Below are 22,604 nucleotides of genomic sequence, written 5' to 3'. Positions count from 1 at the left end.
AGAAGTACAAGTTACGTATAGCCTCGCGCCAGGACATTTTGCGGCTGGCTCCGTCTCCTGGGGCAGCCGTTTTCCGACTGCACCCGCTGCCCTGTGTAAGAACTTCTCGTGTGTTTTGCATGCTCAAAAATCGCTGAACCGGCACAAGCGGCTCTCTTTCTCTCCGCAAGTTGTCGTTTCTAGAGAAGGCCTCATTCATTCAAGCGTTTCCTTCCATTCAGCGAGAGAGAAATGGCTCAGAGGGAGTGGTAACTTTTGGGCTTTTCTCCTTACAATCCAAATAAGGCCTCTGAGGATTATTTCTCTTCAGAGTAGCCAGGGAAGAGGCTTGGGGGGGGGGGATGAAGCGCACCCCCCCTGCATTGGGAATTCCCTGCTTGCCCCCAATCCACATTGGCTCCAAGGAGGTCCAGTCCTTGCACAAACAACCGCCACCCACAGACACGCCTCTAAGCCAGGCCCTGGATGCGAAACATGCCCTTCCCACAACTGGCTATTCCTCTCTCGGGAAGCGCCACTACAACCAACACAACTGTTTCCACAACTGAAAAACCCCATTATCACACCAGAGAAAAACACAAGCACACAAACTTGTTTACAGAACAGCGTGACTCCTGACAGACCTTTACATGGCAAATGCTCATTTTCATTCAGGTATGCATTAGTTAATTAATGATGCGGCCCTCCAGGTGTCCAAGGACTACAGTTCCCATGAGCCCTGGCCACATGTGTCACGTGGCCAGGAGATCCCAGAACGGTCTGCCTGCCGGGCAAGGGATGTTTGCAGGTGCCTTGGCCCTGCCTGTCTCTGTGACGCGGTCACCAGCATTCCTTTGGGGGTCGACCTTCCAAATACGAAGCAGCTTCTGGGCTGGGACAGGACTGGGCTTGCCCGGGCAAAGCAGGGTCTTCCCACAAAAAGAGAAGTCCAAAAGCCAATTGAAAAAGAAAAACGAAACGAACTTCTCAGACTTCCCTACAGGCCACCAACCTCCCAAAATGATGGCAGGGAAGTCCCACACAGGGAGAACAAAACCCCATGTAGGGAGGGAAGAGATGCACCTGCATTAGCGATCTGGGGAAGAAAACCCCGAGAGGGCAGAAGGTCCCCTTCCTCAGTCAAAAGCTTCCTCGGTCCCCGTATTTGGAGTCAGACTATTTCAGCCGCACGTGCCAGCCAACCCTTGCCCCTGATATCTGTTGTTGTCCCCCCCCCCCCGGTCTTCATCAAGGCGCCCCCCCTCCATTCTCATCTCCTTCCTGCCTGATCCTGCCCTGTTTGGGTGCAGCAAACCTCTCCCAACAACCGTTCCAGACACCCTAACCTTCCAGAGCGACCCCCTCTGTGCTGGCCCCCCACAAATGCAGTGAGCGCCCACCAGGGTACAGTCACCCCAGGGAATCGCCCAGCTGAACTAGGGCTTTACAGGTGTCACCGATCAAAAAGAGACAGCCCAAGAGGAGAGAGGGGCTCGAGCCCCCCCACTGGAGGAGGAAGAGGGCACTGCACGTCTGCCCAGGATCCAGGGAAGCCACCCCAACAAGCCGCCCCAAAACTCTGCAGGATCTCAATGCGAGAACCGTCCCCATCGAACGGAAGCCCGTACTATTCCGCAAAAGCCAAGCCCAAACATCGGCCCCCTGAATTCAAAGAGAGCTGCAAAACATGCTCCATACGTCTCCAGAGGGCCACTGTCGCCTCACAAGAGAGTCCCGGAGCTACTCTGCAACTAGTTTCCCACAAAAGCAAGGCTTTTCAGCATGCAGTCCCACAGTGGCGGGACCAGAACTCGGGCCCCACAGGACAAAAGTTCACTGTGCCAACAGACTGCCCCACACACACGCCACTGCATCCCGTCCTGACCCTTCCACCCGGTCCCCTCATGCGCTCCAAGCCCCCTCACCTGTACCATCTCCTGCCCCTCAGCCTCTTCCGCCGCCGCCGCATGCCCTGTGCGCTTCCGCCGGTTCGCTCCCCAGGAAGAACAAGCCGGACTTTCAGCTCCCCATTCCTCCCCCAGCATGCTTCCACCGTCCCTGCCCTCCTCCCAGCTCCGCTGGTCCCACGAAGGGTACAGCATGTTCCATTTCTGTCTCTTGGCTCCCTGCCCACGGCTCCGGGCTGCTGAGAACAAGCTGTTTTGCCACTGGGTATCGCAGCGCCTTATCTGCTCCCGTTCGGCTCAGACGAAAGGGGGGTCGCTCAGGGGCCGTGGCCGCCAGCCAGGTGGGCCACAGGGCACCAGACGTGGCCGGCAGCAAGTGGATCCTCATGTGCAGCCACAGGCAAAGAGGCAAGACAGTCGGGCTCAAGGGAAGGGCTCCGGTGCCCCGGACTGAGCGGCAAAGGGCTCGCTGGAATGCCAAACCCTCCTGCTTCCCCGGAAGCAGGATCCTTTGCCAGTATTCCCAGGCATGCTACTTGGGGACTAGCGACATGCTGTATCTGTAGTAAAAACCCTGTGCCTGTCTTTTTCACAGAAGGGAAGCATCTTTGGAGCGGGAGAGCAAGAAAGAAGTGAAGGGGCCAGAAGGGTATGTTACTCGTCTTATACCTGCAGCTTCCCCGTAAGACAGGGGTGGCCAAACTGGCTCCCAGATTCCATAGACTGCAATTCCCATAAACCCCTGCTGACACAGGCAATTGCTCATGGGAATTGTAGTCCATGGACAGCTGGCAAGCCAGAGTCTGGCCAATCCTGCCTTACATGCATCACTCTCCCTCACACACACACACACGCCCCGCTGGAATCTTTAAAAGTTAGCTAAACTCTGCTCATGAACAGAGGCAGAAATTCCTCGTGCGGTCCAAAACTGACCCTGCGGTTCTAAATATCTTCTGGGGCAAATCCTCAAGAATGAAACAATTATTTCCGATTATTTTTAGTTTCTTTGCTATCTTCACCCCAAAGCGGTTGACGTTATTTGCCCCTCCTCGATTTTGTCCTCACAACAGCCCTGTGGTTAGGCTGAGAATGCGTGGTCCGCCAGCGAGCTTCCACGGACCGAGCGGGGACTCGAACCTGGCTCTCCCACGCCCCACTGGGACACTAGAACGACGACACCTTGATTGATTGATTGATTGACTCATTGACACCTTGCTGCCTCTCCAAACAAACAGCAGCATTTCCACCTGTTTCTGCTTCCAGAACTTTGCTACAAAAATAAAATCATGGATGTGGGGTAGAGTTTAGCTGCTCGGCTAGGTTCAGCCACTCCGGTGAGCCCGAAGCAGTGCATAGGAGGCCAGCACTGTGGTGCAGAGAGGAGGGGTGACGGGGCACGCCAGCCAGCAGCCAAACGCAGGCGCATGCACCTGCGTTCGGCTGCTGGCTGGCGTGCCGCCGTCACCCCTCCTCTCCGTGCCACGGTGCTGGCCACCTTGGGTTTCGGTGATTGCCAAGGCAGCCAAACTGAGCCAAAGTGCACACCCCTGTGTGTGGTTTTGTTAGAGGCGTGTCTTTCCCGAAGGCCTCCCTTTGTGGAGGTGTCAGACTCTGCCTAGAGGAGCGAGAGAAGAGACACGGCTGAAGATGCGATTTAAATATCGCCCTTGAATTTCTGATCCGGCTTCGCGCCGTTCCCTTGGCTGCCCTGTCCTCTTTGTAACCTGGGGCAGAATCCGACACTCCAAGATGGTTTCCTCCAGGAGGGCTTCGGGGCCCTAAGTCTGCAACGGCTGGCCCAGTTTCAGGAGGGGGACTGCTCTGGCCTCCCGCAAAAGAATTCGGCTCGAGCCCAACAGGACCTCAGAGATGGGTGAAGGATTCCCCGGGACAAGTGTCTGCGAACTGAAGCTCCCTTTGATTCTCAAAAGGCCGTACCCTGGAAATGTTGTTGGTCTCAAAGGTGGTGCTGGATTCAAATCCAGATGAAAAGTATATGGCGCTGCCCTTGGAGAAATCCCCCAAAAGGCGAATGGGGCAAGACACCCCTAAAATCCACTTCTGATGCAGCAAGACAGAGCAGCGGACTAAAATGAAATCCCCACTTCTACCACGGAACCACTTCAAACTCTTGCCCTGGCCTTCCTCGCAGGGTCGGTGCTGCGAGAAAACGGAGGTAGAGAAAAAGGGAGCTATAAATTAAACCATGCACATAGATGTATAATGAGCCCTGTAAAATGGTGTTGACTACAAAAGGCCTTTTTCAAAGGACGCTCCCAGAATCCCCTTGGAGTCCCACGCCCGGCAGAGTTATTTGAAATATTTATACCCTGCCTCTTTCCTACAGAAAGAACAAAACAAGAAGATGCTGAGCGCAATAAAAACATCAAAGGACAACCGACAGTGCGCCTGCACATGCTGCAGGATAAAAATCTTCCCAAGGAAAGTTCTGAATGACTAACAAAAGCCAGAGAGTGAAAATCAGCCATCTTGGGGGGGGAGGGGGGTGTCTAAAAATCGGGAAGGAAGCAAAACAGTCATTGCCCGGAGAACATATAAAGCTGCCTTATACGGAATCAGACCCTTGATCCTTCTAGGTCCGTATTGTCCACTCAGGCTGGAAGGTGCTCTCCAGGGTCTCAGGTCAAGGTCTTTCCCATCACCTCCTGCCTGGTCCTTTAAGCAGAGATGCCGGGAATTGAACCTGAGACCTTCCACATGTCACATACAAAGCTAGATCAATCCACTTATTCACCCAAGTTGGTATTGCCTGCTCAGGCTAGAAGCTGCTCTGCAAAGTCTCAAGGGAGAGGTCTTTCATGGCCACCCCCACTCTATTAGCTAGAGATGGTGGGGATTGAACCTGGGACTTCCTGTATGCCACATAGGAAGCAACCCTATACCACATGAGACCCTCAGTTCCTCTAAGCCAGTATTGCCTGCTCAGGCTGGAAGCTGTTCTCCAGAGGTTCAGGCAGAGAGAGGCCTTTCCCACCACCTCCTGCCTGGGACGCCGGGGATTGAACCTGGGACCTTCTGCATGCCAAGCAGAGGCTCTTCCACAAAACCAGGGCCCCTCCCCATTGCGCACACAGAGCCTTCAGGCTGTTTCTCCACCGGGATCAATATTGCCTACTCAGACTGGCAGCTGCTTCCCAGCGCCTCAGGCCGAAGTCTTTCAAAAGGCCTCCTGCCTGACCCTTGTAACTAGAGATGCTGCCGGGGATTGAACCCGAGACCTTCCGCATGCCAAGCAGATGTTCTGCCACTGAGCCACGGCCTTCCCTGAAAAGAATCCACACGTAGCACCTGGTGTGCCTCTGTGGGACTAGGCCAGGGGGAGTCAAACTGCGGCCCTCGAGATGTCCATGGACTGCAATTCCCATGAGCCCTGCCAGCATTCGCTGGCAGGGGCTCATGGGAATTGCAGTCCATGGACATCTCGAGGGCCCAGTTTGACTCCCCCTGGCCTAGGCCTACAGCGCAGGGCTGGGTCACTCTTGGAGGGCTGTACTCCCCCTGTGAAAAGCTTTGGTCCTGCCCACGAAGGTCTACACCTGTGTGCCTGCTGGCTGAGCTAAACAGCACGCTGTGCCACGCCTTTGGAAAGGAAGTGGAGGAGCAGACGGGCAACCCATCCGAGGGCCCCAAAGTTTGTTGTTGTGCTGCACGGAGGCTGGCCTTGATAACCGGAGTCTTCGCCAGGCACAGAATGCATCTCCTGGCGCCGTCTGCTCAGATCAGGCATCTCTGACGTCAGCTTCCTTCCTCCGCAGAGGATATCGGAGCTGCACACATGCGGATTCTTGCCGGCAGCCTTGCTCCACACCGAGCCTCTTTCGTTCTTGCGGCCGAACTGGAACCGGGGCGGGGAACGGCACACGAGCAGCACTGCCTCCTTAGGCACAGCAAGGCCGAGACCTCCCCCAAAGGGCTCCCCCCCCCCAAGCAGAGCTCTCAACGCAGCCTTAGATCGGTCGGTGCAGGGGTGGTCAACCTGCGGCCCTCCAGATGTCCAAACACTGGCAGGGGATCATGGGAATTGTAGTCCATTGACATCTGGAGGGCCGCAGGTTGACTACCCCTGGGGCACAGACAGGCCGAGCAGAGTGCTCAAAGGGCTGCTAAGAAGGCGGCCGGGTCGGGAAGGTGCAAAAAGTCTTTGCTGAAGTTTAGAAAGGGGAAGGGACGAAGGGTGGCAAAATGGTTCGTGAGCGGTTTGCACGTCCAACTTGGATTTAATCAATTGCTGCATTTGGGAGGTGGGAAGTAACTCAGCCACCCTGTCGGATTGTCTGAGAACCAGCCTGGCGAAGAATGTCAGACTCAGATTTGAGTCTCCACACTTGCCGTGATCACACCCCCTTGGCCTAACCCACCGCACAAGTTGTGAGGAGGGGGCCCTTTGGGTCCTGAAAGGGAAGGGAAGAAGAGTGCCAACAAATGAAATAAACAAATGCCTTGTGAGCCTAGCAAGAGATGTCCTTGTTGTGCAGCTTGGCTTGCTTCTTTGAGTTACTCGGCTGCATACAATCCAGGACACCTTTGAGGCCAACAAAGATTTATTTTGGGCCTGAGCATGCATGCTACTTCAGAGATGTATGTTGGGTGAGGGAGGGGGGGAGATCTTCAGACGGGGGAGGACTTCTTGACGGGGTGGGGGACAAGGTAGCCGGAACAGCCGGCCTTTGGACCCCTCCAAATCAAGCAGCGGCCCCCAGCTGCATGCACGGTGCTCCCAAGCGCTCCCGACAGCTCTGCCGAATCCTCTGCGTCGCCCTGGGCAGTCCAGCAAAGCGGGCTGCCCTTCCACGCTCCTGCGCCTGCAGCAGCCAGCTCCCTCCCCCGCCTGCTGGCACCCAGCCCGGAGCCCCCCCCTCCCCGCTCCGCACAGCACAGATGCAAACCCTTTAATCGCAGCCCCCCCCCACAGAAATCCTGCTGCACGTGCTCCTGGCAGTGCCTTGAGTTGTTCTGTCCACGTCCGTCCGGGACACTGTGTTCTGCAGACAGGGACCACTGCCAAGTGTGTGTCGCTGCTGGCGGAGGGGGGTGGGTGGAGGATCAGTGACGTTGTTTGAGGAAGGGGAGGGGGAGGGCGGGAAGAGGGCCCAGCGGCACTGCCAGCCATTCACAAAACCCTTCGCGAGGCAGAGCGGTGGAGGGCGGGGGGCCTCCCACGTGTCCGTCCTCCCCCCCACACACACACAATCCTCTTACTGTACTATCCTCAAGAGACACAGATTCAGCGTCCGGGGGCACCTGTAAGAGCAACCCTTGTTTATTCAAGGGATGAGCTTCCGTGTGCTGAGCCTGCCCGCCAGAGCCCCCCCCCCCCTGAATGAAACTGGGCTGGTCTTAAAGGTGCCCCTGGACTCTCGGTCTGTTCTGCTGCAGCTTCAGACCAACAGGGCCATGCCCCCCCCCGCCCCCCCCGCCCCCCCCCCCCGCCCTTCACCACCCACTCCAGGGCCTCTCCCTCCGGGCGGGGTGGGAACGCAATGTTCCTGGCACAGATCGGCCTCCCCGCCCGGCCGCTTTGCATCTGGAGAGGGTGAGCCAGCGGGGAGGGTGGACAAAAGGAGGGGAGCCCTACCTTTCACCTGAACCCGGGCGGGGAGGGGCAGGGGGCCCGCAAGCACGAGCACGGCAGGCAGAAGGCCTCTCTGCGCCACCCAAGATGGCCACCCGCCTGCTGATCCCTCCAGAGGTGTTTTGGGGCTCTCGGCTTAGCTGCCAAAGTCATTTGTAATCCCAGCTGGTGGGTTATAATGCCCTGCTTCTTCCGTACCCAAAGGGGTCTCCGAGCGGTTTACCATCGCCCTCCCTTCCTCTCCTTTGCAAGGCCGGTGAGGCTGAGATAGCTCTAGGAGAAATGCTCTCTTGAACTGTGACTGGCCCAAGGTCACCCAGCAGATTTCACATGGTTTACGCCTGCCCTTTCTCCCCCCCACAACAGACAGCCTGTGAGGTAGATGGGACTGAGAGAGCTCTAAGAGAACTGCTCTGCACAAGCATCTCTGGCAGAACTGTGACTGATCCAAGGACAGCCAGCAGGCCTCACGTGTCTCAAAGCACTTTACGCCTAACCTTCTTCTCCCCAAACAGGCACCCTGAGAGGCAGCCTCTGGGGCTGAGAGAACTCTGAGAGAACCGTGACTAACCCAGGGCCACCCAGCTGGCTGCATGCGGGGGGGGGGGAGTAGTGGGGGAATCGAACCCAGTTCTGCATATCGGAGGCCGCCACTCTTAACCACAATCCCCCAGTTTTCCAGGTTGACGCACTGAGGCTGCAAGAGGACAGGGGTTCGATCACGCCAGTGGCCCCTGAACTCTTTGCAGTCTTTCTCTGCCCTTTTCTAGGTGAAGGGTCTGAGTTCTAACCCACACCAAGGTCTCAGACGGAAATCGGCGGCCCTGGACACCCGGCCCCCAGGGTGCGGCTCCCCTGAACCCAAATCCATCCCTCCGTCCCGGGTAACAAACATGGGGTGGCCGATCCCTGCAGCCTCTAATTACCTCAAGCAGAACAGCTTATCAAGTCAAGCAATCAAATTTTGTTTTCTCCTCTCCCACGTAGGATCAATGCTTTGCACTGACATCACAAAGTACAATGGAGCCACGGCTCCCGTGATCCCCCGTCCGAATCTTATCTCTGCCGTGAATCCACTAGTGGGCGTCCTGCGGGCTGTTTTCTCCTTGCCTCAGCCCTCTCCGGTCTGCGACACGGCCTACCTTGCCGAGCTGTTGTACGGGCTGCAAATAGATAACTTTGAACATCGACCCTCATGCAATGCTGTTTCGTTTACATGCGTGGGGATGTCAGCACATCCACACAGGATGCTTCAGGAAGCCAGCATCCTGGTTAATCTCACCTGCACCTTTGGGCAGTGGGGGCAAAATATCTGCCATCCATTCCCTAAAACAGGGGTAGTCCACCTGTGGTCCTCCAGTTTTACCGAGGGTCAATATGTATCGGTTCTGTGCAATAACATGATTAATATTGATATTTCGCAAGCCAGCTTGGTATAGTGCAGGGGTAGTCAAACTGCGGCCCTCCAGATGTCCATGGACTACAATTCCCATGAGCCCCTGCAAGCATTCGCTGGCAGGGACTCATGGGAATTGTAGTCCATGGACATCTGGAGGGCCGCAGTTTGACTACCCCTGGTATAGTGTTTAGGAGTGGGGGCTCCTAATCTGGGGAGCCGAGTTTGATTCCCTGCTCCTCCACATGCAACCAGCTGGGTGACCTTGGGCTGGTCCCAGTCCTGATAGTCCTGTTCTCATAGAGCAATTCTGTCAGAGCTCTCTCAGCCTCACCCACCTCACAGGGTGTCAGTTGTGGGGAGAGGAAAGGGAAGGAGATTGTAAGCCGCTTTGAGACTCCTTCGGGTAGAAAAAATCAGAATATAAAAACTAACTCTTCTTCTTCTTAAATGGGCACATGAATATAGTAATAAATATTTGTACTTCAGCTTTTAGTATATTCTGCTGCTCCAACTCTAAGGTTCCTAACTTATATTACACACTTGCCTTATGATAAATAAATAATAACTTCTGAATCAGATCACTGGTCCACTGAAATCAGACTGGCAGCTGCTCTCCCGGGTCTCAGGCAAAGGACTTTCCCATCACCCATCGCCTGACCTTTTTCACCCAGAGCTGCCAGGAATCGAACCCAGGACTGTCTGCATACCAAGCAGAGGCTTTCCCCCTGAGCCACAACCCCGCCCAACACACAGGGCAGCTGCCCTATAGCCAAGTCCAGGGGTAGTCAAACTGCGGCCCTCCAGATGTCCATGGACTACAATTCCCATGAGCCCCTGCCAGCGAATGCTGGCAGGGGCTCCTGGGAATTGTAGTCCATGGACATCTGGAGGGTCGCAGTTTGACTACCCCTGGCCAAATCAGTAGACTGACAGCCTGAGACTGAGCTTTTCCACATCACCTTCTGCCGGAACTGGAGGAGTCAGGAATTCACCCTGAGGCTTTATGCATGCCAAGCAGATGCGCTGCCACTGAGCCACGGCGCTTCCTTGTGCATGCGTGCGTGTGCGTATGGTGTGTGTGCGTATCTGTGTGTCCGTAAACGCTTATGCCCGTCCCCATCTCTCAACACATGCCCCCCCCCCACTCTCTGCAGTCCAGCTGCCCCTCGGCGCCAACAGAGCACCTGCCCCTGTACAGAGATCCCTTGTTGAGTGCTGAAGGAAGCACCTCTCGGATGGGCCCCCCTCCCGCTGAAGGGCACCTGCCCTTAGCAGCGACGGCCAAGAGGCACCTGGGCCAGCGTCTCCAATTGCCTGCGCTGTTTCGTGCAGCGTCGGGCCTGTCGGACCCTGCGCGGCATCTTGCAAAACTCCCAGGACAAAGTCAGGACCCCCCCCAGCACCGAGGGGGGAGAAGCCCCACAACAGAGGCCCTCCTTGGCCCCTTTCCACGGCCTGTTCTCTCCCAGAGCCAGCGGAGGAAGCCAAGAACATACATTGCGTGTGGATAAACAGAGAAAGCTTGGAACAGGAGCCTCTCGCAGGCCAAGCGGAGTGGCAGAGACGGTGCCAGGGCGCCCGTGTTTTCCGATTCACCCCCTGCCCTGGCAAACACGTCCCTCTGAAAGAAGCCGCTAGGAATTCTGGCACACCTCAGCCTGCCTTTTATCTACGGCAAGTAACAGAAATCAGGGGGTCATCTTTTGGGCCTCCTCTGTTCAAGCAAAACACATCTGCAAACGCTCCCCAGGGAAAAGGACGGATGCAGACGCTCGAGGCTCTAACTCAGGGGTAGTCAAACGGCGGCCCTCCAGATGTCCATGGACTACAATTCCCAGAAGCCCCTGCCAGCGAATGCTGGCAGGGGCTTCTGGGAATTGTAGTCCATGGACATCTGGAGGGCCGCAGTTTGATTAACCCTGCTCTAACTCCACCACAGAACAGAATTGCATTCCCAGTCCGGTGCTCCAAGGCCGGGGCGGAAAACCCACATGCTTTTTGTACTCACAAACCTCCTGGGTCAGTTCGAGAGGAGCCCCGTGCTAATTCAGGAGCACCAAAGAGAAGTATCTTCCCCGGTCTTTTTATTCCCTACTTTTTCAAAGGCAAGATTTGTAGAAATTTCACCGACTCACCCACCCACCCAACCCTGAAACATTGTGACCCGGCCTCTTCCTCCACAAAATTCTGGTTGGGGTCCGTATTCCCTGCCACCAGGGCTGCCTCCCAAGCACACCGGGAGCGAGGGTGGCACAAACCACCGGGAAACAAATGCCATCCCCTCCCCGCCCCCCCCCACGGGAAATACGGCAGAGAAAGGGGGGCAGGACAGTGGCTTCCTCTGGGCTAGCCGGGGAGATCCACCTGCATCGAGCTCATAAGGACAGGTTCGACTTCCGCAGGCATGGCCTGCTCCCCAAGCTGCGGAGGAGGTGCCAAAATGTGCCTCGGTGTGGCAGCCACAGTGCGCAGTGCCTTGCCCGCCCACCCACCCAAACAACCTGGGCCTGGCCTGCCGTGAGCTCCTCGGAGGCCTTCTGGGGCCTGCCGTTCTGGGCTCAGCCTGGCGGAGCACTCATGAGCCAGCTTGGGAGGCCGCCGGGGGGGGGGGGGGCCTGGCTCAGCCTGGGCCTACGTGAGCCGAGCGAGAGGAGGGGGGCCGGCCAGGCCGAGCGCAGCCAACCAGCGGCCGGGTTTTCCTCCCGTTTGCTTGCTAATTTCGGCTGAGAACACTGCGCTGCCATTGGGCAGGCGGCTCTGTTGCGCAGCGCATGGGCCTGCCGCCAGAAGGGACGGCCTCGGCACGCTGAGGCCGGAGGGGTGGCTGAGGGGGAAAGTGTGGGGGACCTTAGAGGGGGGGTGGACGCAGGCAGGGGAAGGGGGCCCGAAAACACATTTTCCGACAGGCTCAACCTTTCCTCTGAAAAAAGGCCCCTCTCGAATATCAGCTCCGGCTCAGCCTCATGCAAAGATGGGAAACAGACTACAAATGTGAGGCAACTTTTTAAGGGCGGGTGCAAATCTCTTGCACACCTCGCGGTGTTCTGAATGCCGACGCGACAGCCACACGGATGTCTGTTCCTCCCTGGAGGGAGGGCTGATTCCTGCGCACACATGTTTACTGGAAAGATTTCCGTTTTCGAAAGGAGTTCTGAAAATGCACAGTTCTAAGCCACACAAGATGGAAGTCAACAAACCAAACAGAGCCGGAAAACACATTTTTTTTGCATTGCACAGATGCTGAGCTTGCATGTCAGTGCAAGGAGTATTTTTAAAAAGGAATAGTTTTGAAATATTTTCCTGTATTTTAAAAAAGGAATAGGTTTGAGTCGCTGGATCAACAGTGGTTTGATTCTAATTCCAGTTTGTATGTTTGAAATGCAAAAGGCCCGAGAAAGACACTCAACAACACGGGCAGAGAATTTAAGTGGGAAGACCCAGGTTCAAATCCTCCCTCTTGGTCGGAACCTACAGTTGCAGAGAAAACAGAACGGAGGAGAGAAGCACCTATGCTGCTCCAAAACTAATCTGCAACAGGGATCGGGTCCAGGCTGCAGAATCTCAAGTTCCGTATGCACATGAGCCCTTCCTCTTGGGCAGATTTTGGTTTCAGAGGCTCCATCTTGCTTCCCTGTTTTGGAGACTTTGCTCACCGCATCAGCCACATGCACAAAAATTTCGGGTTCGGTCTCTGTGTCCGTTTATCTGGTGTCCAATTCTAGTTTTGCCAACCCAGACTGAGCGATTTCCCACCACCCTCGGAGTCACAGTAGCGAACTAAAAGGTAACTGGTCTAAAGTCTAGGGGTGTGCGTTTTGACTCAGTTCGCCCGCCTTGGCAATCACCGAAGCCTGAGGCAGCCAGCACCGTGGCGTGGAAAGGAGGAGCAGCCCTGGCACACCAACCGGCAGCCATGCACCTGTGCATGGCTGCTGGCTAGTACGTCTCTGCCGCCCCTCCTCTCCACGCCGTGGCACTGGCCTCCTACGCGCTGCTTCGGGCTTCAGTGATTGCTGCGGCGGCCAAACTGAGCCGAACCACAAGCCTTACATGATCTAATGCTCCTAGGTTGGCCAGCAGTCGGACATGCTGGCCGTCATATGAATGCATGAAGCTGCTTTGAACTGAATGAGACCACTGCTCCATTGCAGTCAAGACTGCCTGGACTCAGCCGGCAGATGCTCTCCAGGGTCTCAGGCAGAAAAAAAAGGCCTTTCACGTCACCAGCTGCCTGGTCCTTGGAACTGGAAATGTTGGGGATTGAACCCAGGATCTTCTGCGTGCCACATAGGAGCCTCCCTTCTACCAAATCGGAAGAGTGGGTCATCCGAGTCAGCATTGCCTGCTCAGGGTGGAAGCAGCTCCCCAGGGTCTCAGGCAGAGGTCTTTCCCAGCAACTACTGCCTGGCTCTTTGCACTGGAGAAGAGCTGGTTTGTCCCTCTGCTTTCTGCTACCCGAAGGAGCCGGCTTACAACTGCTTTCCCTTCTTCTCCCCACAACAGACACCCTGCGAGGTAGGTAGGGCTGAGGGAGCTATGAGAGAACTGTGCTAGGCCCAGGTCACCCAGAGGAGTGAGGAATTGAACCTGGGTCTCCAGATTAGAGGACGCCGCTCTCTAACCATGACGCCAAGCTGGCTCTTGGAGGCCAGGGACTGAGCAGGGGCCTTCTGCGCGCCAAGCAAGGGATCTCCCTCCGCTCTCAGTTTGGCTCTTCTCCCTTCCAGGGATCAGGGATTTTGTGAGGATAAAAACAGTACTGCGAGCCAGGAGGGGGTTAAGCGTCTTCTCCTCCAGACCTCCCATTCTGATCTAGGAGCATTCATCCCCTCCTAAGCCTGAACTTACCAGGCTACTGCTAAAACCAAAAACTGGCAACTCGGCATGCACCCTGCTGCGGCAGAACCAGGGGAAGACCCACATCCCTCTCCATCCCCAGGGCAAGAAATCCCCGAGGCAAGGAGACGCAGGGGCCGGCCTGCTTCAAGCCCCCGGACAGTCATGCGCTCTGCGCAAGGTGCCCAACCCAGAGGGCCCGGCTTGCCCACTGCTCCCGCCTCACGGAAATGACACGATGGCAGTGCCACTTCGCCTGCACCCAGCAACAGGCGCCACAATTCGGCACAACCTCCGCCGCACTGGAATGGGTCTCAGAAGAGAAAGGTGTAGAGCCACATGAGCAGGGCGACTCTTGCCCACCCTTGCACCCCCGGGACAAATTACACCAGAGGGGTGACGTATTTGCCTGCATGGAAACCACTGGGGTTATTCTAGGCAGCAGAGCGTGGTTTCCAAGAGGGTCTCGCCACTTGTGGGGTGCTGGTTTATTCATTTTTTGAACCTCCAGTACAGGGATAGTCAAACTGCGGCCCTCCAGATGTCCATGGACTACAATTCCCACGAGCCCCTGCCAGCATTCGCTGGCAGGGGCTCGTGGGAATTGTAGTCCATGGACATCTGGAGGGCCGCAGTTTGACTACCCCTGCTCCAGTACAATAGGTTCAGCAGGTTTTTGTATTGTTTTGAACAGGAGTTTAAACAATCTTGACCAAGAACAAGAGAGAATCGGGGTCAACCCCACGCAAGCCAAGCAGCAGTTCTCTTCAAAACAAGACTGCCCATTTCCGGCTTCGGGACGGAGCACAGACAAAGCCACCCGGGCAAGGGGGTTCAGGAGCACGAATGACCCACACACCCTCATCGACACCATCCGAGGCTTTTAGAGAAAAAGCAACTGAGCAGGTTTGATTTTGGCAAAAGGATCCACATGACTGCTGAGGAAGGCAGCCTTGAGCTCCCCACTACAGGGGGTCGCAATAAATCGGCTGCAATTCGATGGTGCTTTTACAGGCATGCACAAATCGCAAGGCGGCAAAGGACAGGCCACCCGAGCCCTTGAAGTTTCTTAGAAAACCTCCAACGGGTTTTTGCACCCATCTCTAAACATGTCGGAGGCGTTTCCATCCCTCAGAGCGGAATCTCTTCCGTTCACCCTTATGATAAAGGGCGGCTGGATACCTGACATGCCTGTCGCTCAGTCCCTTCCTGTGTTATCCCCAACAGATCTCTCCCTCTTGGGAGGGGAGCAGAGGTCAGCAGAGGACACGGGGAGTGAAAGGAAGGCTGTCCCTCTGCAAACCAGGATCTGTGAGTTTTGCTTCTCAACTCCGGGAAAGAAGCAGAGCTTTCAACGTTACTGCATGTCGAAAGATCAAGATGGGCTGCCACGATAGACCGTCTGCAGCAGCAGAAAAGAGCAAAAGAGAGCTTCTTACAGACTAACAACATTTCGTGACTCATGGAAGCTCCAGCCCTGCCACAGATTTTGTTGGTCTTTGAGGTGTTGCTGGATTCGAGGCCACCAGGTTAGAACCCAGGTGGGCGACAGGCACCAGGGGCACCCTCAGACAGCTCCAGATTAACGGATTAGTAAACCACGAACTCTGGTTCCAGTTTCCACCAATTTCTGGATTTTGCTTGGTATATAAAAGCAGAGTGGGGAGTTTCTAACCAAGCCAGGAAAAAAGATGCCCCAAGGAGGCCTGTCAAGATTCGAGATTAGAAACCAACGCGATTTCGGGGAGACAATAATAATATAATTTTAAACTGCCCCGAGCCTTCGGGGAGGGCATTATATATAAATATATAAATATAATAATAAATAAAATTTGATTTAATAACGCGCCCTCCCCCCAATGCTTAAGGCGGGTACCAATGTTATATAAACAGTAAATACTACAATATATAGTTGTATAATAGTCATAGATTGAACTCACAATATTCCGGTTAAAATCAATCCATTCTAAAAAGGTCCAAGTTTGCTTTATTAGATACAGATTTTCTCCTGGAAATCTTGATAGGCTCCCATCTCGCTGTTTTACTGCAGATCGACTCAGCCACCCCCCGAAACGATAATGTGGACTAGAATCCCTGAATCCACACACAGCCTGGCTCTCCCCACTGGAGCCGATCAAAACGCCCAGTTGACTCATTCGTTTTTAAGACCACAAAGAATGAGCCGGACTCGCTGCCTTCCCACCATCACGCTGCGGGGCAGGGCCCGGCACACCTTCCAGGTGCCAGAACCAAGAGGGCGAGGCTGCGAAATTGGAGCGGCTCAACGGAGGGTGCTGAGCGAGCCCATGGCAGAGACAGAAAGCCGTACGGGGATAGCGGGCACCAATCCTGCCACGCCCACGGCTCCTAAATGCCACACATTTTTGCCCTGAGCTTCCTGCCAGTGCTCACGTATTCTCATCCAAGAGCAACTGGAGTGGAATATGGGCACTGGGTTCAAATCTTTTTAGGGTAAGGTCCCCTAAGGGGGGGGGCATGCTGGCCTTTGTGGGCCCTGGGACACCGTGTTATCAGTGGGCTGTCTGAAGCCCCACTGTGTCCTTGAGAACGTGCAGAGTGCTTTCCCTTAACACCAGCCACGAAAGGGGTAGCCCTTCTGATGTTTTTGAAAACTGGTGCCTTCTGTTGGCGAAAATGGGAAACCCCACCCCACAGAAAGAAGATCCGTAGAATCCACAGGAGGTCCCTCGACATCCTCTGGGCCCTGGCCAGTGCCCACCAGGCCTACCTTGCAAGGGTGTTTTGGGGAAAATAACGGACGCGCCCTGCCTTGCTCACCTCCCCACGCTCCTTCAGGGGATTCCGATTATGTGACGGGAAATAAAATTGGGGGCAGAATTGACGATTCGCAACCATTTAGGCACAAACAACACACCAATTTAAGCAGGCCTTGTGGGATGGGGCTTTCTTACAACAGAAAGTAAGCTTTTGACAATCTTTTCATCTTGTCCTCACACACACCATGCAAGGTAAGCCGCTATCTACATTTCCAGAGCTGGGAAATCAATGCCAGCAGATATGTGCCAGGGAAAACAACACAGGTATCGCTCAGAACCAAACTTTCTGCATTTCTTCCCCAGGCGATGGACTCGCACCCAACTTGTATGCCGTCTCGTGCTTTGCGCTGGGCCACAGAACCAGTGCGCAGGGCATAGCTCAAGTCACTAAGAGGATACCTCTGGCATGGAAGGAGTAACCCTGCCTACACAGCACACCTGATATCAGAGCTTGCAGATGAGAGAGAGGGAGCATTGATCTAGGGAAATACAAGTTCCAAGATTTAATTTTAAAAATTAGCCAATCCTGCGTTTCGCAATCGGAACATCTCCTGAATTCCTTCGCTCCCTTTCTACCTGCAAGGCTTGGCCGCTGCCGGCAACATGCATCATGATAAGGAACACAAATCGGCTCTCCCTAAACCACAGAAAAGGGACTCCTTTTTCTGACCACGAGTCGCTCTTCCAGCAATGAAACATAAACCATGAGGATTTCTGCCTCCTGTTGGTGTCTGTTACCCACTTCGTGGAAGGGGGACACTGAGGGACGGACACGGGAAGATGGCAGCGCCACAAAGCTACAAATATTCTTTGAAGGAAAGGAACCCAGGAAGCCTGCTGACACACCCAACCCAATTCTAAGAAGGGGGAAACTAAGGCACAGCCCCTGGAAGAGTGTCGAAACAGAAAGCCACAAACTCTTTCCAAAGGAAGAGAGCCCAGGACGCTCCCAATTCAAACACCCAACAATATTCCCCCTTCCAGGCCTGAAAACTAGAACCCAGGTCTCCAGCAGCAGAACTTCTGGGCCCACGGCCTTCCCTGAAACAACAAACAGACATAGATTCTCTCTTTCCACCCGATATAGTTCTTTAGCCAACGGGAAGGGGCCCCAATTTGTGGATTTTTCCATCCCCACAGTGGAATTAACGGAAGGAAAAACAAGAGAAATCCGTCACTACTGAAATGCAACAGAGACATGACAAAAAGCCTCATTTACCCCTGGTCCTGGGTCCGCAGAACAACCTACGCTGCTTTGCGAATTACAGCCAATGTTTACGCCGATCCTGCACTGCTGTCTTTCTCTTGCTGCTCTCCAAGCCACAACTGGGGGAGCACGAGGCCAGGCAGGCAGGCCTGGAAACCACAGACGACAAGCTGGATCCACGGGTGGAAGGGAGCAGCCCCCCAGACATGGATTTTCAGGAGACACAACAAGCGGGCAAAGATAGAAGGTGTGACAAGGGAGTGACAAAAACGACAGAAGGAAAGGGTGAGAAGACAATACAAAATGGAAGAAAGTGATGAGCGAGGAAAAAGATGCGTCCGCGCACTCCGCTGGAATGAAACGCACTTTGGGAACAGGAAAAGTCATAAAGGGGGCCAAAAGGAGAATGGAGGAAGGAGAACAGTACAGAGCGGCACCAGAAGAGGGTAGTGCAGGGAGCAGAAAACTCAGAGGAGGAGAAAAGGGCCGGAGTGGAAAAGGAGCTCAGGCAGAAGGAAGTCTAGGAGGGAGGAGAGACCATGCCAGGAGGAAGGGGGAGCGAAAAGGAGAGATCCGGGGTGAAGCAGGAGATGGGCAGAAAGGAAAAGGCATCGAGGAGAGCAACACAAGAAAGTACGGCAGGATGCCAAGCCGAGAGGAACAGCTGCGCCAGCCACCTCCTGCCCCTGGCAGTGCCCACACTCACCAGCCAACCAAGAGCCCTACCGAAGAGGTACCCACAGGCCCTGCTCCTCGCCGGCCCAGCCCGCCCGTCCCCGCCGTCTGCTGACCACCGACTCGCTGCCAACCCCCTAGCCGAAAGGGCTCCTCTCAGTGAAGGAACTGCCCCCTGCCTCCGCCCACCGCGTCACGGCCTGGCACGGGGCCGGGAACACGTGATGTACACAAGCCCCGTCATGCGTCCGTCCTCCGGCGCACGAGGGCCAGTGGCTTGCCTGCCAGGAGGAGAAACAGTCAACAGCGAGCGCTGGGGGGAAGGAAGGACATGTGCGAGGAGGTTGGGTTGGGCCCGATGCCAGTCCACACGCCTACAAGGGGAGAGAAACGTCAGAGCCAAAGGAACCCGAGCAAGTCCTAGGAGGGCCACCAGGAGGTGCTGGAGGGGGACACAGGATCCAGCCACGCCAGGGCAAGAGAACACCAAGTGAAGACGCCCCGGGAAATATCGTCCAGTGTTGACGCTAAGCTGCAGCAACTTCGGTGCCAGCGGGAAATGGGTGGGCAGGGATAAAAAATCGAGCTTGGGTAGCCTTCCTAAATTCAGGAGCCACGCTGGGGGCATCAGCCCCAGGCTGCAGGCGTTTCTCTGCCGAGCCAGCAAGGGGACGGTTCTCCAGCCAGGCAGGGATTCCCCCAGGTAGCTTCCGTCTGTGAAAAGCCAAGTCAAGTCGCTGGGATCTGACCTCGGGAAGCCCTTGGCCCGCAAACACAGAGCGCTGCTAAAAATAAAACAAGCGTGTTCCCTTCCCCGCCCAGAAGGGGGCACTGTGGGTCAGACTCAGACTGCCCCCTGGGTGCATGATCCACATTACCAAAGAGGTGCAAAATTTAACCCAGGACACCGATGGTCCATTTGTGGGGAGGGAGCAAAACCAAAGGGCCAGGGACCGGAGACGGGAGCCCCAGAATTCTTTCCCCACCAGCTCTTCCAGGGCAGTGGTAAGGAGTCCTAACAGCAGGGAAGCAAAGATTTCACGTCCCTCCTTTTAGAGGGCCGTTCCTTGGTACAGAACGCACAAAAAATGGGGACCGGTCCCTTATTTCCGAAGGCCAACCTATCCTTTGACTTCCGTCTTGTCCTGCAACCCCAGAAAGCTCTCACGCCAGCATAGCAACAGCTCCTAAAAGACCTGCGTCCTGCGAAAGCAAAGAAAAGGGCAAATTCACACGGTTAGTTCCAGGTTGGCCCAGTGCCCTCGGAACGCGGGGGGAGCGGGGAGGACGGTGCCAGGTCCAAGCCGCCTGGCAACGGAGCCCGAGATCCTCCGTGGGACATCGGGCGCAACGAGTCCCACGGCACAGCAATCCGATGGAGCGATGGGACGGCACACCCACCTGGGCACAGAGGCTGCACAAACAGGCGCACATACAGCTGGCACCGGTACCCAGATCCACCCGCCCGCCGCCACCAAGTTCTAAAACTCTTCTACGGGGCAGAGAAAGTGTGCGCCAGACTCCGCTATGTGCCAAGTTCTGCTCTCTACCTGGGCACACGCAAAGAGGACGAAAAAGAGACAGAAGTCCCGTCACCCCAAATTCTCCCTGACCTAATTCTGAGATGATCTCCACCGCGCTGACCTACATCTGAAAGGGATCTCGGCTGGCTCCCCGGCGGGCAAGCTCCGTGCCACGGCTTTACTCGTTGCCCGGTTTTTGGAAGCCCCTTGAAGCTTCCGATCCTTCCAAGCTGTTGCCGAGAGCTCCGTGGTCAGAGGACCCCCCTCTGCCGCTTGGCTGGCGATTCCAGCACCGCTTGGGTGGACGGTCCTCAGTGCGGCACCAAAACACCCCGGGCAGCTCTGACATCCCAGAAATGTGTCAAGGGAATCCTGCTGGCAAAGGCTTTTCGTTCCGGTATTTCCCACCAGGTTCCTACATTCCCTCGTCCCCAGATTTCGCCTTTCCTGCACTCTGCCAAGACTTCCGCGCGATTCACCTGTGCCCAAACCGGGCTCCCAGCAAACCCCGTGGCCCTTAGTGGCGCACCACCCACCCACCCACCCACTCCCATCCCATCTGCAGACAGAACAGGGCAGTGGAGAAGGCAAAAAGACCCCTAAAGTGGAGGCGCTTGTGGGGGTGCAAGAAGACCCTTTCCTCCCCTCCACCCTGGATGGATCTGCTGGAATGAGGGTCTGGGGGAGGCGGGGGGGGGGGTCTCAACGCCCGGAGAGGCGAGGGCAGCGCTGTCAACAAGGGGTGCGGGACCAATGCACAACCTGCCCCCCCCCGCCCCAACCCAAAGGAAGACCCCCGTCCCTCCTGCCTCCGCGGGGCGCCCTGGGCTGTGTGGCAGGACTCGATCCGGTGCGGCTCCTGGCACGTCCCCTGGGCAGGGATCGGGGGCTCTCTTCGGGACGGGGCTCTGCGGGGATCGACTGGATCCTCGCGCCGGTGAGACAGACCCTGCCCCCCCCTCCCGGCGCCAGGGCAGCCGCAGCCCTCCGGGCCCCTCTGCCGCATCCCGGACGGGCTCTTGGGGCGGGGGGGGGGGGCTTGGGCTGTTCCCAAAACACCCCCGGGACCCCCCACCCCCACCTGCACGCCCGCACCCAGCGACGCCCCCGCGACAATACAAGACCCCCCCCAAAAAAAGCCCCGCATTCCCCAATCAATCGAGGGCGACCCCCCCCCCCGCCTGGAGGTCGGCCGGCTTGCTGGTCCCAGCGCCCTTTCCCCGCAGGGCTGGGCCGGGGGCCGGGCGATCCGGGGCTGGAAAGGAATGTGCGCGGGGGGGGTCTCCAAGGGGCGCCCGCAGGGGGACCCCGGAAGCCTCCACGGGGTCTCCCCTCCCCCTCCCCCTCCGCTGACTCTGCGCGGCCCCCCTCCCCCCAAGAAGCACCCTCCCGGCGGGGGGGGGGCGGGGGGGCAAGGCCACTGCGGGGGGGTCTCAGCAGGCGAAGCCCCCAAAGCGCAGTCAGGGGTGGGGGGGTGGGGGGGTTGCAGCGCGCGCCCTGCCGCTCACCTTGACGCCTGCAAGCCATTCTCCATGGCTGCCCGCCCGTCCGTCCCTGCGCGCCTCGCCTGCCTGCCTGCCTGCCGTCGCCTCTGCCCGGCTGCGCCGCTCCCCGCCCGCCCCGTCCCGTCCCGTCCCCGCCCGCGAAGCCCCCTCCCCGCCGGCGACTCCCACCGCCCCTCCCCCACCACCGCCCCCTCCCCTCGCGCCCGCCGCGCTCGGGCCCGCCTCCCTCGCCCGCGCCGCGCGGCCATTGGGCGCCGGCGCTGTCCGTCCGGGATCCGGCCCCGCGAGCCCCCCCCCACCCGCCCCCCACCCGCGGCCGGCCCAAGGGGCGACGCTGCTCCACTGCGGAGGAGGGAGGGAGGGAGGGGGGCGGCTCTCCGCGGGGACCGGGCCGGTGGGAGATGCGCGCGGCGGAGGGAGGCCGGAGCGAATCCGGATTCAGACAGATGGCGGGGCTGCCCAGCCGCAATTCCCGAGCCGCACGTCGGACCCCCCCCCCCCCCGCAGGCAACCTTCTCGACTGAATCCGGATTCACTTCGGGAGAGTCCGCATTCAGTGTGGGGCAAATGCCTTCGAATCGGCTTTCCGGGGCTCATCGAGAGCTGCGTGGCTTCTTCGGAGAACCGGATCTGGAGGGGTTAAAATCTCCCCCCTCCCCGCCCCGATCTGTTTATTTTGGAGGCGAAGGTGGGACTGGCGCAATAGCCGCGCACAGGTTAGATGCGAAGCCCGGCGCGGTGCGGTGCGGCCGGTTGCGAGGCGCTCCGGGGGCAATCCGGCCTTGCACGGTTCCGCCTGCCAACTGGATCCGGATTCAGAAGGGAAGGCTGAGCTCCTTCTGGAATGAATCCATATGCGGTGCAAGTTTACTCCCAGGCAAAGCCTTATAGGATTGCAGCTTTAGAGAACATTAAGCAAGTTTCACTGTAAACCACCCTGAGCCAGAAAGGTGGCTCAGGTCAAGGACGTAAAATGGCATAAAATTAAAGAAGCAAATAAGCAGAATTTGAGACCGGGAGCCCCTTTCAGACAAAGTCCCAAAGCTGGACTCAAATTTTATCCTGCTGCTTCAGCCCAAGAGGGCTCCGGACCTGAACCAAATAGAGAGAGGTAGATTCTTTTCTGGTTCTTATTGATAGAGCAGACCAGGGGTAGTCAAACTGCGGTCCTCCTGTTCAAAA

The 22,604-nt window shown here is 56.8% G+C and overlaps 1 protein-coding gene across 3 annotated transcripts in view; it reads right to left on the bottom strand.

Annotated features, from left to right (window-relative positions):
* Window positions 1–21,544, bottom strand: part of HIF3A (hypoxia inducible factor 3 subunit alpha) — a 49,065-nt gene extending 27,521 nt beyond the window's left edge. Inside the window, exon 1 of one of the 3 annotated variants that reach the window (XM_077318655.1) lies at window positions 21,426–21,544. In XM_077318655.1, coding sequence (XP_077174770.1) covers window positions 21,426–21,451 — 26 coding nt within the window. In that variant the 5' untranslated portion in view covers window positions 21,452–21,544. Of the gene's footprint in view, window positions 1–1,904; window positions 2,043–18,425; window positions 18,562–21,425 lie in introns of those variants that run through there. The other 2 variants (XM_077318656.1, XM_077318657.1) reach the window with 2 other exon arrangements.
* Window positions 21,545–22,604: the final 1,060 nt, after the last annotated feature.

Source organism: Paroedura picta, unplaced genomic scaffold (genome assembly GCF_049243985.1).
Source record: "Paroedura picta isolate Pp20150507F unplaced genomic scaffold, Ppicta_v3.0 Ppicta_v3_sca21, whole genome shotgun sequence".
Taxonomy (NCBI): Eukaryota; Metazoa; Chordata; class Lepidosauria; order Squamata; family Gekkonidae; genus Paroedura; species Paroedura picta.
This window is presented reverse-complemented; position numbering and strand designations above follow the sequence as displayed.